We start from the raw sequence: 16,817 nt of genomic DNA, 5'->3' as shown, positions 1-16,817 counted from the left end.
CTCTGTGCCAATGTCTGTTTTGTCTCTTGTGCCACAAGAAAATGGGGAAGGGAGAGATCGGATGCCCAAATCTGTGTATAAGCTGTGTGACCTTGGAGAGGTCATTTTAATACCTCTGAACCTCTTTGGTCCATTTCCCTGCACTGCTTACCTCTCAGAGGTTCTGTGAGGATCCAGTGTGATTTTAAAAGGCCAGCAAAAGGTATAGATATCATTACTTTGGAGTCTTTGTGAGGGATTAATATAGGTCAGTGTGGATGTGGCTGTGGGATGGCTCCCTCCTAAGGGTGTCTGAGACCTCTATTAGGATGTAGAAAGAAAATATTAGAACTTCTCTTTATATGCATTTTTAAATCGTGTCCTATTTTGACATCTATTTCTATGTGTATTTTGTACCTGCTATATATTAGTGCAGAAGTTCATGCATATAATTTATAAATAAATAGATGTATATTGGAGGTGCCAGTTATGACCAACAGGGATGCACAATCAAATGCTGGGGAGGCCAGTAAGGTAAGATCAACTAGTTGCCATGGGTCTGCCCTCATTCTACACTGACGTGGCCTGACCAGCCCACCCAAGGGACTCTAATGCTGGAAAAAAAGAAAAAAGGAATTGGTGAATTTGCAGTTGGCTTATATGATTTCATTTCTTTTGTGTGTGTGTTTTTTTTTCCCTTCCTACAGAGTAAAAATCAGGTTCATCGTAGGGGTGAATACAATGTTTACAGCACATTCCAGAGCCATGAACCCGAGTTCGATTACCTGAAGAGTTTAGAAATAGAAGAAAAAATCAATAAAATAAGATGGCTCCCTCAGCAGAATGCAGCCTACTTCCTTCTGTCTACTAATGGTACGTGGAGGTGACTTTGCCTGTTTGGTAATTGCAGAGATACAATCAGCAAACCATGTATTTCCATCTCTCTTGAGCTCACTTTTTGAGCTGTTGAAAAACTTTCAAACAGTATATGCAAGATGCCTACCAGAGTTCTCAGCACAGGGTATCCCCTCAGCACATAGCAATTATCCTTTTTAAAAATAATGGATTTATGACCAAATTATGTGAGACCCATTGTCCGTAGTTTTTGACTAGTGCAGATTATTTCCAGGTGTTTTTAGAATCTGACTTCCTTTCTTAAGATTGACTAAATGTTATTCTGGGAATACAGTTCAGACAATTCAACATGCCATCCCTGTGAGTTGGGCATACTGAATCAAAATTATTAGTTCCTGGATGTATTTGGGGGTTCGTAAAGGAAATGGCTGTGTCTCTCTTACACCATCAAGTTCTTGGCCGGGAGCACAGGTCAAGAAGACAGGGGGACCTACCAAAGAATAGACCAAAAAGTGATTTCTTTCTCTCTGGGTCCTTCCGTCCTCTTCTTATACCATTTGTTATTATAGGGGAAGTTGATAGAAATAGGTCAGAGAGAGAGGACATTAGGGGTTGAACAGAGAGCCAAATTCCGTATTTGTTTGGTAAACTTTCATGCAGTGAAATGACCTACCCTAAAGGTTCATAATACCCTTGCTGAAAGAAGCCATCTATGCTCAGAACAATTCAGAGTAAAATCACATACTAAAGGGTGCTAATTGAATAGCATAACAATTCAGAGGATTAGTGTATAAAAATTGAAAACCCGCTACCAAGCTGGAGAGCACTTCATTTCATCCCACATGTGAGTCTGCCTCAGAGGGATATACATTTAATATAAGTCAAGAAGGCAGGAATTTGCTTTTTACCTATGCCCAGCACTGACAAGGCCATGCTCACATGTATATAATATGATCAGATATATATTAACGTTTTTAAAGACAGGAAGCACACAGAAAGATTTATGATTAATTTTGGACCATGCATGTTGAATGTCTTGTAGATTTTGTTCCTTTTATCATTTTTTACTTGCTAAGCTTTTACAGTGAGTATTATGTTAATCTTCTGAAAAGAAGGGGAAAAGTTTTTAAAGCATATGAACTAAAACTCCCTTGATGACAAAGCCAGTGTACAAACTTGAACATGGGCACTTCTGAAATAGCCAGTTTAGGGTTATTCAAGCATGGCTTATCGCAACATGACCAGATCTCCACTCCTCTGTTTTTTAAGATTCTCAGTAATTTGATTGTTTCTCAGAACTGTATGTATTGTTCACTTTACTTTTTTCAGCTCAGATTTCTTGAAAGCCAGACCACATGCATGTTTTTCCTTCTTCTTCTTCTTTTTGTTTTTTTTCGTTTTGCTGTTGAAGTTTTACTCAAAAGCCCTGTGTATCCAATGCTTTAGAATAAAAGAGACTTCTGATGATGTTGACTTAATCATTTCAGGCAGTAAAAGTGTCTGATTATCGTCTATGGCTAACTTACTTTATATTACAAAATTTACCCTATTGATTATTACTATAAAACCCAAAGACTTATTAAGTGCTTTGTGGGGGGGATGGGATGGCAATCATTGAAATGCAATGAAGATTAATTATATAGCATAATGTTCTGTTAATTGAGTTTTTAAATAGTTTTTTGATTAACAAGGATATTATCTTCCCATTTGGGATGCTATTTCATATGCCAACAGCATCTCAAAATGATTCTGAGAAGAAAAATTCCCATGTTCTTCTGCGATTTTCTTTTTTGTACTAATATTGAGGTTGAGAATTCCCCTTAAGCCAAATAGGTTAACATGCAAAAATTAATGAAAGACAATTGGAATTACTGTACAAAAGAGAAAATGAAGATAGATGATAAGATTGTGTTTAAAAGCTGCCACAAGTAATGATAAACTATTCAGAGAGCCAGCCAGAAAAAAGAAAAAGTCATTACTCATAGTAACAGCCACATGTTCCTTAGACTTTTTTATCCACAAAGCTTCAAGATACTAAGTCAAGAAAAATTGTGTGATAATAAAGTCGAGAATGACTCCAGGCAACCCAGCCATGGGGAATTGGATTGAATTTGCCATCAATTATCTTTAAAAAAAAAAAAAGTGCTTATCTCATTACAGTTTGGGGCAGTTTTTACATTCTGCTAGCATATATTTTCAACTTTACCATTTTTCATGAAAAATAAAACCAACATTCCATTGTGAATCAGTACTTTGAAATTATTTGCCAGGTACAAACACGTTGCTTTACCTAGCTTTCTACTTCTATCTTAATTCTTAGGATGAGAGGGAAAGGGAAATGATTTGTTTTGTGAGCTATGAACGTAGTGTGTATTCACCGTAAAATTTTTTTTTAGAAAATACAAGGAAGCAAAATGAAGATAACAAAGTGTTTACACCCAGAGAGAACCAGTGTTGATGTCTTTTAAAGAAAAAAGCAGAGACATGGATAAATAGATAAATCTTTTTGCTTCTTAACAAAAGTGGGATTATTTGATAAGCTGTTCTGCAACAAATTTTTTTACTTAATAATATAACACTTAACAATAGTAATATCTTCCTAGTTGTTAAATATTCTTCTAAAATATCATCACATTTTCGATGACTGCATAGCATTCCCTTGTATGAGTTTTCTATAATTTGCTAATAAATCTCCCATTATTCAACCTTTAATTATCAAGAAATTCTTATTCTTATAAATTATATATTTATAGGAGTAGATGTTAGTATGGATAGGATCAGGAAAAAATAAACTATGCAGCATATTACATATATTAAGTTATATAATTATATACATAAATATAATGAAAGGATATTTCATTCAAAATTCTTATAATACTTTATCTAGTGGAATTGAGGAAGGTTTTCATTTATTTATTTTTAACTTTAGGGCTTATTTTCAGTTTTTGCAATTACATTTACCACTTGCATAATAAAAGGAAATAAAATGAGAAAATACAAAATCTGTACATGCAGTATCCCTATTGAGGTTTGTACTCTTCCTGCCAAAATGTAGAGAAACAATACTGCAAATGTCTCTGCAAAATGTTAACAAGGATAGTCCCTGACTAGAGGGATTATAGTTGATTCTTGCCCTTTATGTTTTACCTGTGATATCTCTATTTCTCTGTGTAGCAATGTATCATCCATAATAAGAGAAATAGAAGAATTGCCAAATGGGACAGGATATATTCCAAAGCGAAGCAATAGAAAATATTTGGTGTTGAAAGTCCCCTTTTTGTGTTGTTCTGAGTCACAGCTGACCATCACTAATCCAATGACTGTATAAAGCAGAGTCTCTGCTTCATTTTCTCACCCTACAATACCGGGCATTATGCTGCAGTGTGTCCAGAGAGGGTAGGACCAGAGGCATGTTGGTGTATGGGTAGGAAGTTCAGAATTCAACTCAATGTCTCAGGAAAGGCTTCCTTGCCTTCTTTCCCAATACAAGCCGGGGGGAGCACACAGTTCAGAGCACACAGATCTTACATTTAGCAACCCAGCAGGTGTGCCAGCAGACATGACCAGCTGGAGGAGTCCCCAGATAAGAGGAAACAGGGGTACTTACCTGTTAAAGTAGCCAGATGGTTGCTGAAAGCCCACTTCAGGAGAAGGTGCATTTCAGACCTCCGGGAACAAGGCCTTTGGTGAGGAGGCGTGGGAAGGAAGATGAGGTGGTGAAGTGAAGGAGAAAAGGAACCCTAATAGAGGCTGGGGGAGGGGTGGCTCTTCTGCCCACAGTGTTAGGGAGGAAACAAAATGTGCTGACGTCACCCTGGGATGAAACTGTTGCTGTCAGAGCAACATGTTATTATCAGAGAATAGTCGCCCACTTTGCTAATTCTAATAACAGCTGCCCTTTGTCAGCCAGTATTAGAAGGCCACCCGTGTTCAACACCGTACACAGGGTGTTCCGTGTAATCCTTCTGAGAGCCCCGTGGGGAAGACACTGTTTGCCCCAACTTAATAATAAAGAAACCAAAGCATAGAAAAGTTAAGTGTCTTTATTTGTGAGGTGGAAATATTTGGGACACATCCTAAAATGTCATTTGTTGCTGCTCTGAGGTTCAAATTGAATTAGGCATTCTGTACTCTTTCTCCTGATCAATCGGGTGCTCCTGTCACTTGAAGAAACTAGGCACCTACTACATGAGAATCCCAGTCATCAGCCGCTTGGCTGGCTGGAGTGGGAGTGAGGGTGTGGCCCGAGCTTGTGTGGTTCCAAAGCCTACCCTGTGCAGGCACAGAGGAAGGTACAGAGGAGGTATTTAAGGAAGGGGCCTTCCACAAGAAAAGCTAGAGGAAGTACAAATAGTGAAGGTAGGACCTGTTCGGCAAAGCCTACAAGTCACATGGCCCCCACATATGATCTGATTGGCCCAAACATGTTTACTTAAAAAATGGGATCAAAAGCCTACAGGTGAGGCATGCCATCTCCTGCCTCCCAGAGCCCCCAGCCCCTCGCACTCATTCCCCTGGACTGCCTCACCCCTGTAGACATTGGAGATCTTGTCTTGCTTTATTGCTATGGAGAATGATAGGTGTCAGCTAGTGATATAAAGCTCTGGAACAGTACACAGGTGAGAAAGGTAGTTTCCAGCTGGAGATTCCAAGGAGAGTGCGAGGGGAAAGGAGCATTTTGATGAATGTTCTTACCATTGTAGATCTCTGAGTATCGCTAGCAAGATATGCACTGTAGAGATAGGATTCATTCATTCATGCACCTAATATGTATTGAACATCCACTGTGTCCCAGGCACTGTTGTGGATGCTGGATGTGTAGTGATGGACAACACAGAATCCTGCCTCCAGTGAGTTTCTAGGAAGGGAGACATAAAAAAGCCTATATCAGATAGAGAGAAGCACCAATATTTTGAAGCAGGAGGAGCAGGCGAGAGAATGGTGGGGACGTTTTGATGTAGGTTGGTTAGGAAAGGCCCCTCTGAGGGTGGGACTCACACAGAGCAAAGGGAAGGAACAAGTCACATGAAGAAGAGGGTCAAGGGCTTTTGAGCAAAAAGCGCAGCTAGTGCAAAGTCCGAGGCAAGAGTGGAGGTGACGTGTATCGGGGGCCGTGAGGAAGCCATGTGGCTGGAGCACAGGGCAAAGGAGGCAATCAGTGAGACCAGAAAGGGTGAGGAAATACAGATCATGGAATTACAGGTCATGGTCAGGGCAGTGCTTGTGGGGTAGACACTGAAATGGGGTTACCTACCTCCCGAGGTTAGGGTACACATTAAATAAATTGTCCAGGGCAAGTGCTGATAATATAGTTACACAGCTAATTCTGTCCATGTGGCTCCTCTTATTCAGTGTTCAATAAATATTTTTATTGAATGAACCAAAATAATGGTTAAGCTCCATATTTCATAGGCCATTGTCAGGAAAACCATTGGTCTGGGTATAATATGGTTTTATTTTGAAACATGAGCGCTGCCTCCAGACAAATGAGATTTATGCCCTGAGCCCTTGACTCAAACCAGCGTCGGTAGCATGTCTCCGGTGCTCATCTCCACCTCTCCCTGCTTCTCCACCCCTCTCCACCTGCCATCCACACATAGAACACCTTGACAAGCTTGTTTTCACTGTACTTTTGATTTCCTCTGGTTGCCCTCCACAGATAAAACTGTGAAGCTGTGGAAAGTCAGCGAACGTGATAAGAGGCCAGAAGGTTACAATCTGAAAGATGAGGAGGGCCGGCTCCGGGATCCTGCCACCATCACGACCTTGAGGGTGAGCCCTGGGGCAGCTTTTGCCACCATCTTTCATTTGTCTTGGCCACCAAGCGCAAAGGAAGGGCCCCCTGGTGTGCATGGGCTGGGTGCTGCCCTAGGATGCAACTGGAATGTATGAGTGAAGGGGATGAATCAGAGACTTGACCTGAGTGCATGTCCTTCCTTTATTCCCCTAGGACTGGTCTTCATGGCCACCACCATGCCTTACTATATTCTTAGCCTCTGCTCACGTTTCCTAAAATGTCTTGAGCGTCTTTTGTACTCAAGGTCCAGGGGATGGGACTGCCCATATGGCAGGTTGGGGTTTTGTGATTCAGGACATGAACTTCTGCATGTAATGGGCCTGGGTTTGAATTTGGCCACTCACCAGAATCGCCTATAGTTGCTTAACCCTCTTGAACTTGAGCCATGCAAGTTATTTTTAGTTTCTCTGTCTGTAAAACAGTGAACCTCATACTTGGGTGAAAAGGTGGTGAGGGTGGAAAGACCTCCTTCCGTGGCCAGTACTCAATATGTGATCTCTGCTATTAATCTGAATAGCTCCCTTCCTGCCATCCAGAAACACACAGTCCAGTGAAGGGATTTGTAGGTCTAATATAAAAATGCTTATGGCACTAAATAGAGTAAGATAAATGCAGAGAGTGTCAGAGAGTTACAGTTTGATCAAAGGAGGAAGAAATTATATTTGGCTCTAGGAGAACCAGGAAAGGTCTCTTAGGAAAGTGATTGTTAAAAATGGATTTCTAAAAGCAAACTTTTAAGGGAAGGCTCTCCAGATACAGTTTAAAATGGTTTAGGACTTGGTGGTGAATTTAGGTTGGGATGTGTTTAACATGAGCACAAGGGCAGGCACATGTTGAGACCAGCCCTAGCCCCAAGGGACTTTCAAAACTGTGTCAAATAGGGCAGCCCCGGTGGCGCAGCGGTTTAGCGCCGCCTGCAGCCCAGGGTGTGATCCTGGAGACCCGGGATCGAGTCCCACATCGGGCTCCCTGCATGGAGCCTGCTTCTCCCTCTGCCTGTGTCTCTGACTCTCTCTCTCTAGCTGTGTCTCTATGAATAAGTAAATAAAATCTTAAAAAAAAAAAAACTGTGTCAAATATGTGCTTTCAGATACCAGCTGCTTTACTGAAGACCAAAAACTGAGAAGGGAGGCAGTGCAGTGCATGTGGGGAAAAGAGGTTGTCACTCTAGGGTTTGAATGATCAGTGTGTGCCTGATTAGCTCACTTGTTTATTTGTTCATTAATTCATTTGTTCCACTCTTTATTCAGCAGGTGCTTTAAAAAATTATTTATTTGAGAGAGGGAGAGTGCATGAGCAGGGGGAGGGGCAGAAGTAGAGGGAGAGAATCGCAAGCAGACTTCCCACCAAGCACAGACCCCAATGCAGGGCTCAATCTCACAACCCTGAGGTCATGTTCTGAGCTGAAACCAAGAGTCAGACACTCAACTGACTGAGCCACACAGATGCCCCCAGCAGGTGCTTTTTGAACATAGGCTCATTGCTGCCCACATTGCTAGGCTGCCAAGTGTTGACCCAGTACTCACGGGTAGCTGGTCTTTTGTTGAGCTGCTTCTGAGCAGGTAAGCATTGGCTGCTCCGTTTCCTCTTGTCAACCTGTACCTTCAGCCTGAAGAACTGCCACACAAGTCTTCCATATCAGACTGGGCTGATGCTCTAAATGCTCAGAGGTTTTGCAGACCTGAGGAGAGGGTAGTGAAGAGTGAAGAATGTGGATATCGAGTCTGTCTGTCCTGGGTTAGAACAATGGCACTGTAGGTCTCCAGCTGGGGACCTTGGACATACTAACTGAAGTCCTTGTGCCTCCAAAGTCCCATGTGCATTACAAGGATTCACTGCCTCCTGGGATTTTTGTGAGAAATCTATGCTACATTGTGTGTGATGAAGTACTTAGCCTTGTAGTGTCTCACTCACAGAAAGCACTTCTTAATGTCCGTTCCCTGCTGTTGGTTTAATATTGTCTTCATCATTATTATCATGGCTATTGTTACTCCCTACTGATATAAGAAAATTAATATGCTTTCCTTTTTCATATACTTTTTATACTATTGTATTCAGTCTATAAGCTATTCATTGGTACCTAGGGAGTGGCGGGCAACCTTCTGGCTCTCCAAGGGGAATAAGACAGTGTTTCGCCCCTTGGAACTTTGCAGTCCTGTGGGGGAAAACAGATGGTGTAGGTGCCACTGGGGAGTTCACAACATGAACTTCTGCCCAGATGTCACCTTGTCCTGGTTTCCTCTGTTGGATTGACCTTCTCAGATGCCGTCTGGAGTTCCCACAAGGAATTCCTTTTGTCCATGGTGTCCTATAGGATTTCATATACCTGCGGTTAGCCACTCAGAGATGTCACCCCGATGATGAGGAGAAGGCCTATCTCTATGTTTCCATTAGAGTAGAAATGCTGAAGTGGACTTGCGACCACATGGAAGGAGGCCTTGAAATGTGGCTGGGAGTTAGAACACCTCAATTCTGATTCTTGCTTTCATCTAAACCAGCTGTGTGACCCTGGGCCCGTGAATTGCATTTCTCCTCTCCAAGCTTCGTTTCTGAACTGCCAACCTGAGGACTGTGTGGTCTGTGCTTTTGTATCCACAGTACAAGTTCCAAATGCAGATTCCCAGGACCTGACCGCAGTGATTCCCCTCAGCAAATGGGGGTGATCCAGAGATATCTACATGTTTAGCACAAACCCCTGGTGATTGAGTAGGGGGCATCTATGGTCACTGGATTTTATCATCTCTAAGGCTCTCCCGAGCTATTATTTTTTATGAGCCTCTACTACTTTTCAATCATTTCAATAGTTACTGCATCAATTTGAGAGACACATTTGCTATAATCACATAAATACCCGTATTTGATTTCACCCCATCTACTTTCCTAGGCTTTCCAATATCCTGTGTTTCAGTGTAATCATCCACACTGCAGCATTCTTTGGATGAAAACACTGAAAAGGCTAACCTCCTTTTCTTTTTGATCCCACCAGTAGTAGAAGAAGGAAAAAAAAAAAAAAAAAACAAGCAAACCCGAAGACCATAGATTCAGAACAATGACTCCAAACAGAGAATGAGCTGACATGATATTAATCAGACTGTAATTTACTAACATGCTCCTCTCTCAAATTTGCATTGCCAGCATTTGTGGCTCTTTCCCTCCTCCCTGTCTTATGATTACCTCTTGCTCACTTTCATAGAATCCAGTTCTGTGTGGATCTGGAGAGTGAGAACGTTTAATAATACCCGACAGCTAATTAATCCTCACTGAGTAATGAACCTGTTCTGTTTCAGTGCTAGGAGGCTCAGCTTTTCAAAACAAGAATGTAGCTATTTTTTTTCCCTTTTTCATGGAAGAGATAGCCTCTTAAATCCAATCACTCTCACCCAGAGAGGCTATGAGAAGTGCTTTTTGAAAACCATATCGCCTGCTCAGTATATAACATTCACAGCAATAATCATAATGATAATTTAATAATAACACCTTATAGCTGTAAAGTACCATTTATGTCACCAAGTGTTTTTTTACCTAATCTTTTGATTCACCTTTAGAACAGCCAGTGAGGAAGGGCATTGAAAATGCTGGTACCAGTCCTTAGCGTTTATTATATCCCATGTACCATACTGTACACTGTGTCTGCATTAGCTACCATGTGAGGTCCAGCTTGCTGTCAAATACCCACTGTACAAATGAGGCTCGGAGAGGGTAAATAATATGCCCAGGATCATGCAAGACTAAGAATCAAATCTTGATCTACTTTGCTCTGGGACCTGAGCCCTTAGACCTGGTACAGGCCAAGAGAGAGAAGTGACTGCCAACTAGTTATTCCAGAGCTGGGACTAAAAATCCAGAGCTATGGCTCTTACACTTGGACATATACATTCAACGATTTGAAATGGCTTTCTCAATAATTAATACCATTATTATTCTACATCAGGATGTCTGTCTCTGTCCCCACCCACTCCCCTTTCTCATTCATACCCAGTGAATTTTTAGATCCCTGAGCTCAGTGTGCAAAAACGATGACCCTGAGGTCTTCTGTAGTTCCACTGAGTGAGAGTCCCCTGGCCTTCTTCCCTGGCCTCCCAATACCAAGATGTCAGAGGCCCTCAGAGCCCTTTCTAGGCAACAGAAACTCATAGTTCTAGTAACTTCTTCAGTCTGGGATGGGAGCTGGGTGTTAAAAAATCACACTTAGCATATTTCTCCCTGCAGGAGGAGCCTGGAGTTATTATTTGCCTCATTATGGTTGGCTGCCAGTGCCCTGGGAACCTAGGCCAGATTGGAATCTGTTTTTTAACCAGTTGTAAATATAGATTTCAGAAAGTGTGATCTCCCACGCTGTGACTTGCCGTAACCACCCGCAGAAATGTAGGGGATGTAATGAATTCCAGTTTTCTAATGGGTTTTACCTAAATCTTCCTTACAGCTAATATAGATAATAATAATAACCATGTTTATTAGGTGCTTACTATACACCAGAGGCTGGATTTCATATCCTTAAATCATGTAGTTCCAACAGTAACTCTGTGAGGTATGTTCTCTTATCTCTGGGTCACCCAAAACCTTCCTCCCTCAGAGAAGCTCTCCTAGAATATCCTGGGGAAAATTGCGCGCTCACATCTTCCCATTCACTCTTGATGGCCTCACCCTGTCCCATTTTTTTGTTAGCTTGCATCATACCTGGGATGCTATTTGTCCATTTTCTGCTGCCCCTCCACCTCCACTTAAATCACGCACGTTATGTTTTCTCTGGGAGCCCCAACACCTAGAAGAACGCATGGCACGTGTGAGGCCATGTATTTGTCAAATGAATGCAGTACACAGAAGTAGAAATGGAGTCCTAGCATCAACGAGGATTTTTACCCAAGATCTCATGGCTAGAAAAAAAGAGTAGGACTGGGATTCAGATCTAGTCTATCTGAACCCAATATTTCCATTATGATTCCTTATAGCTTCTGCCTTCTAAAAAAATATTAGTTCATGATCGGAGAGTGGGGGAGTTTCATTATTTGTGTTTCTCAGAATCCTTCAGCAGAGCTTTCTTAATGCATAAGCTTGAATTTGGCAGTGGGAAGTGGGGGACGAGGACCGCAAAGGCTTTTGTCTCGGGGTGGGCACTCAGTGGATGCCCTGTTTCTAGAGAGATTAAAGATAGAAAGATCAAATGGCTTCCTGTTTTATATACGAGCCTTCTGCTGGTGATGGCCTCTGTCTTCCTCTCAGCCGCAGGACACACACATGGGATGTCTCAGACTAACATTTTTCCACGTAGAGTGACCCTGATGTTTGCAAATCTCATCAGTGGCTGTTTGGATCTCCCCCAGCCACCATCTGCGACACCGTGGCCGGTCAGCATGAGCATTTGCCAGCTCTGCACTCTAAAGAGGTCATCTTGGGGATTATTGCTAACAGGTCATGGGGGTAGTAGGGTTGATTAAACAGACTAGCTGTTTTCCTGAAAGTGAGCCTTTCCAGTGAAACAGCTACTTTCACTACCTGACCTGTTTCCTAAAGAACTGATTAAACAGACCAGTGGGTTAAGTTTACTAATAGCAACTGCATGGACTCAGCCTTTCCGAGGGACAGGCTCTGGGCTGAGCAGAGTAATGTATGTTTTACAATTCTTTCTTCATCACCATCCTGTGACTTCGGCATCATGTCCATTTTATGGACGTGTCAACAGAGGCTCAGGGAGGTAAGTGCTGGCTTAGTGTCCCACAGATAATAAGTGACAGAGCCAAGAATAGAGCCCCAGTGTGATCCCAGAGCACCTGCCCTTCACCATCATGCAGGACTGTTGATTGGCCCCTGATCCAGACAACAGTAAAGGTGAGAGCGTCGGACATGTAGGACTTTTTCGTGTATTTTTATCCTAGTCAGTGAGTGCCTACTGTGTGTCAGGCACTGTGCTAAGTATGTATGCGCTACCATGCAGATCTCACAAAGATGTGTGAATTGGCACCCCCTTTCCTCAAGAGGAAGGAGAGAACAAAATGTAAGCGGCTGCAACATGACATTAATCAAAGCAGTGGTTCTTAAACTTCGTAGGGCCTCATGGGACCTGTGATGCTCTGTGGAGGACAGTCCCTGGCTTTCTCACTAAGGATTCTGAGTTAAAAGGTCTGACTCACACCCCGTGACATCTTTGACAAGACCTCTCTTGGAAAACCCCCCAGATGATTCCAACGCACATGGTCCCTGGGCCACCCTTTGAGAAACACAGGATGGGATAAGTGTCCTGGGACAGCATAGAAGATTGCCGTATCAGAGGAAGAACAGAGGAGAAGGAGGTGCAGGACTAGGAAGGAGTTTCCAAGATGCATCTTCAAGGATAGACGGTCTTTCACTCTGGGAACCTCATGTGATGCTCCCATGGACCCTGGGAGGCAAGCAGGACATAAATTGATATTTTGCTCTTTCTAGTGGTATAGATGTAGGTATCCCCATTATAAAAGGAGGATACTGAGGCTCTGAGAAGCAGACACTTCCTGTCTAGACACAACCTTACCTTATGCTTTCTTGCTGCCTCTGTGATGCCTATGTGGTGATGCTCACTCCGGAGAGGGCAAGGGGCAGGGGGTGAGGGGGAGTGTGTAACTCCAGGCTGGTTTCAGGACAGATTAGCAGGTGAGTCAGGATCAGCCAGCCCTGCCCAGGTTCTAATTTTGGTTTTATGCTTTGATACCCAAGGCCTCTTAGGACACAGATGCAGCCTTCCCGACCCTTTTTTAATTTTTCTAGACTTCATTTTGTGATTTATTGCTGTGCTGGGGACTTAATATCCAATCCTTTTACAGTTTCATCTTTCCTTTCCTTATATTTGTTGCAAATAACAATGAAGTGTTTAGCTACTGCAGCGAAAAATCAATCAAGCCTGTTCCATATTCACAGGCTTGCAATGGCACCCGGATGGCCCCTTGGATTAGATTAACTTTGTGAATGTGTCATTCTGGTGTGGGTAATTTCTCAACCTTCGCTCCATCCCTCCCCCTCCCGCCTCGGCGGGTGGATATTGAGATTTCCCATTGATTGACTGCCCCGAAAGAGAATGCTGGCATGTGATGTGTGTAACTCAGCGGGACGCACATAGTCTGTGTTTATGAAAATAAATAATAATTTCTGTTATCATTATTGATTGCCATCATTATCTGATTGTATCTGTCTGTGTCATGGGGTTTCAGTTATGGGATCAGAAAGCACTCCACAGGAACCTCAAGCGCAGCCCTCACCGACAAGCCCCTGCGTTTTGATGGGTCTCACCTCTTGTGAGTGAGGGTTGTGCGTGTCCCTGTCCTATTCTTTGGCTAATGTTCGGTGAGATAGTGCTAGTTGTGTTCATTGTTAGGCAAAGGTACTAATCCTGTTGGAATAATAATAAGAGCAGCAAACACTTATTGAGCATTTGCTGTGTTCCAGGGACACTTTGCATGTACTGGCTGATTTCACCTTTGAGATAAAGCCTCAAAGTAGGGACTGAAAAAAAAACCCATTTTAGAGAAGTGGGACCAGAAGCCAGAGAAGTTAATGTGCCTGAGGTCACACAGCTGGTGGGTGGTAGTGTTTGGACTTGAATTCGTGTTTTTACTATCCTTCCTCTCATATCAAAATAGAGTATCTGGTATATTCATCTGAATATTCATTGGAAACCACACTCTGAGTCAGCAGGAACTAGAGGACAGCCTATTGAGGAAACTGTAGAAGCTGCTGGTGCCTTGGGCCCAGATCAGTTTTCCATGTCGTTTTGGGGGATAGTGGAGCAGAAAGGATACATGGAACCAAACCTGGATGATGATCAGACTCTGGGAATGGCTTACATCATTCCCAGCTCAGTGACTCAGAATCTTCCCCCTACCTTTCAGCTCTATCCCAGGCTGTCCTGAAGACCACCGGGCTTGAGGGTCATTGGCATGATGACCTCAAAGGCTCTCTGGTTTCCTTTTTTAAGTTCTTCCTTTGTGATCTTCCTTCCTCCTACATCAAAGTTCTATACAGAATAATCTGAGGGCAACCTTATTATCAAAACAAAGTTGGTCCTATACTGAGTGATTTGATTTGGAGTAAGCGGCTGTTTGTTTGTTTGTTTTAAGATTTTATTTATTTATGAGAGATACAGAGAGAGAGGCAGAGACACAGGCAGAGGGAGAAGCAGGCTCCTTGTGGGCAACCTGATATGGGACTCCATCCCGGGACCCTGGATCATGACCTGAGCCAATGGTAGACGCTCAACCGCTGAGCCACCCAGGCACCCTGGAGTAAGCTTCTACAGGCCATTGAGGTTTAGGTTGTGTGTGAGTGATTCTGACCTTTAAAATTCAAGTTCTTTTCCCATCCTACTCCTTATGGAATCAGGGGACAGCCCACCTGATGGCCAGTTAACACTGTTGCAGACATTAATTAAATATATACCGTGTGCCAGGCTTTCTGCTGGGAACACTGCAAACACCATCTACTGCCGCCTGACAGTAGCCCCGTGGGGTATATAATATTGTTATCCCCATTCTACAGAAGAGGAGCTTTAATTCAGAAACCTGAAATGACTTGCCCACAGGCCATAGCTGCTAAGTGGCTGGGTCACATTTTTAGGCAGATTCACACCGACTCCGGAGACTCTACGTTAACACCACTCTGCAGGTCTCCAGGAAAGGGGCTAGGGGCTCTGACCACATGTTAGCCATCATCTGTAAGATGAAAATCACCGTACGTCCTTCCCACAGAGGTCATGCTAATAAAATAGAGTAACATGTCGACATATGTAGCACAATGCCTTGTGAACCGTGGATGATCAGCATTACCACCACCTTTCTCCTCTTCCCTCCCCTCTTGTCTGTCACCTGGACACCAAGAGTTTCAGGAAAGTCTAATGAATATAATTGTAAAGGTTCAAAGCAGTGTGATGTCTGGGGACCAGCAATCTATTGTGCTTTATTTTGAATATGTGTTTGTACTGACTCTGCAAAGCTGCCTCAGATTCAGAGTGTATTCACAGACTATATAATATTTTCTTTCATCTGAAAGCTACCTTTGTTCTGCTGCCTTTACAGATCCAACGTAAATGTAAATATAAGCAGAATCCTATACCTCGTTCAAGATCAAGTTCTCATTGTCTCTTGCTCCCACCCACTTTGGAAGGCTACCGTGGCTTCTTGAATGTGATGGGAACTGGTAAATGCCACTCCCTTTATGTACACTCAATGCCAGTAGGAGGCTGAGAAGCCTACTAGTATTAGAAAAAGAAAAGAATCATGTTAGGGAAGAAAATCTTGATGTTTCCACGGCCTCTGATGCAGTTTATCTTGGTCATGAGGCAGGACCCTATTCTAGTCTCTTCCTAATGTTGCTCATTAACTCGCCTGGGTTTCAAAGAGGTGGTAAGATTGGCCAGGCCAGGCAAGCTGCTGGTCTTTCTCAGGCTCTGCAAGCAAAGATCTTGTCACTGTGTCTAACCTAATTCACACTGACCCTGCTGGATTTTTCTCAGAAGAGAAGTTACCAGTATTAGTTTCACCCATCTTTTCCTTTTAAGGGCTGTCTGTATATTTTTACAGTAAGTGGAAAATCCAGGTACAACCAGTTGATTCAAGGAGAAAAGTATCTCCATTTTCTGAATTTTTCGGGTGGGATAACCTGATTTATGAGTATGATGGGAAAGATACCGTCCTCAGACCAGGTCCTGGCTTTGAAACGTGAACTCACTGTTGCCGCCGTAAGAGGTGTGAGCCCCACCCCCTGAAGAGACACGTGCTCATATATGCATGTATAGGCGTGCACAGGGCACAAAAAACCTTAGAATGTTCACAAAGCCTAGAATGGATTTGTATTTGTTTTTCAGTTAGACTTACTTAACTAGAGATCAGAAATATGTGCCTATCCCCCTTTTGCTACCGGCTTATACACAGAACTAATTTGAAGCCACAGAAGAAAGTCTAGGCCTCCTGCTCATTATACATAAGATTTTTGTGGAAAATAATTAACACTAATAGGTTTCAAATCAAGTTCAGTGGAAGATATCACTTTGATCCTAGTACATTGCAAACCAGGCTTTACCTCATGCATTGATGTTGCATATTAAATACCCCCTACCTGTCCTTACCTGAGAAAAAGATTTTAAATATTTCCCCAGAGGTTAATGTACAAGGAGATCCCTTTGGGCGGGGGGGGGGGGGGGTGCACAGGAAGTGATTGGAGGAAG

At 42.8% G+C, this 16,817-nt stretch overlaps 1 protein-coding gene across 16 annotated transcripts in view; it reads left to right on the top strand.

Annotated features, from left to right (window-relative positions):
• Positions 1 to 16,817, top strand: part of PPP2R2B (protein phosphatase 2 regulatory subunit Bbeta) — a 439,287-nt gene that overhangs the window by 336,049 nt on the left and 86,421 nt on the right. For all 16 annotated transcript variants that reach the window (XM_072826368.1, XM_072826371.1, XM_072826380.1 and 13 more), the window contains 2 exons: positions 687 to 852; positions 6,494 to 6,606. In XM_072826368.1, coding sequence (XP_072682469.1) covers positions 687 to 852; positions 6,494 to 6,606 — 279 coding nt within the window. The remainder of the gene's footprint in view (positions 1 to 686; positions 853 to 6,493; positions 6,607 to 16,817) is intronic.

Source organism: Canis lupus, chromosome 5 (genome assembly GCF_048164855.1).
Source record: "Canis lupus baileyi chromosome 5, mCanLup2.hap1, whole genome shotgun sequence".
Lineage (NCBI taxonomy): Eukaryota > Metazoa > Chordata > Mammalia > Carnivora > Canidae > Canis > Canis lupus.
The sequence above is the reverse complement of the archived record's forward strand: the minus strand, read 5'-3'. Positions and strand labels throughout refer to the sequence as shown.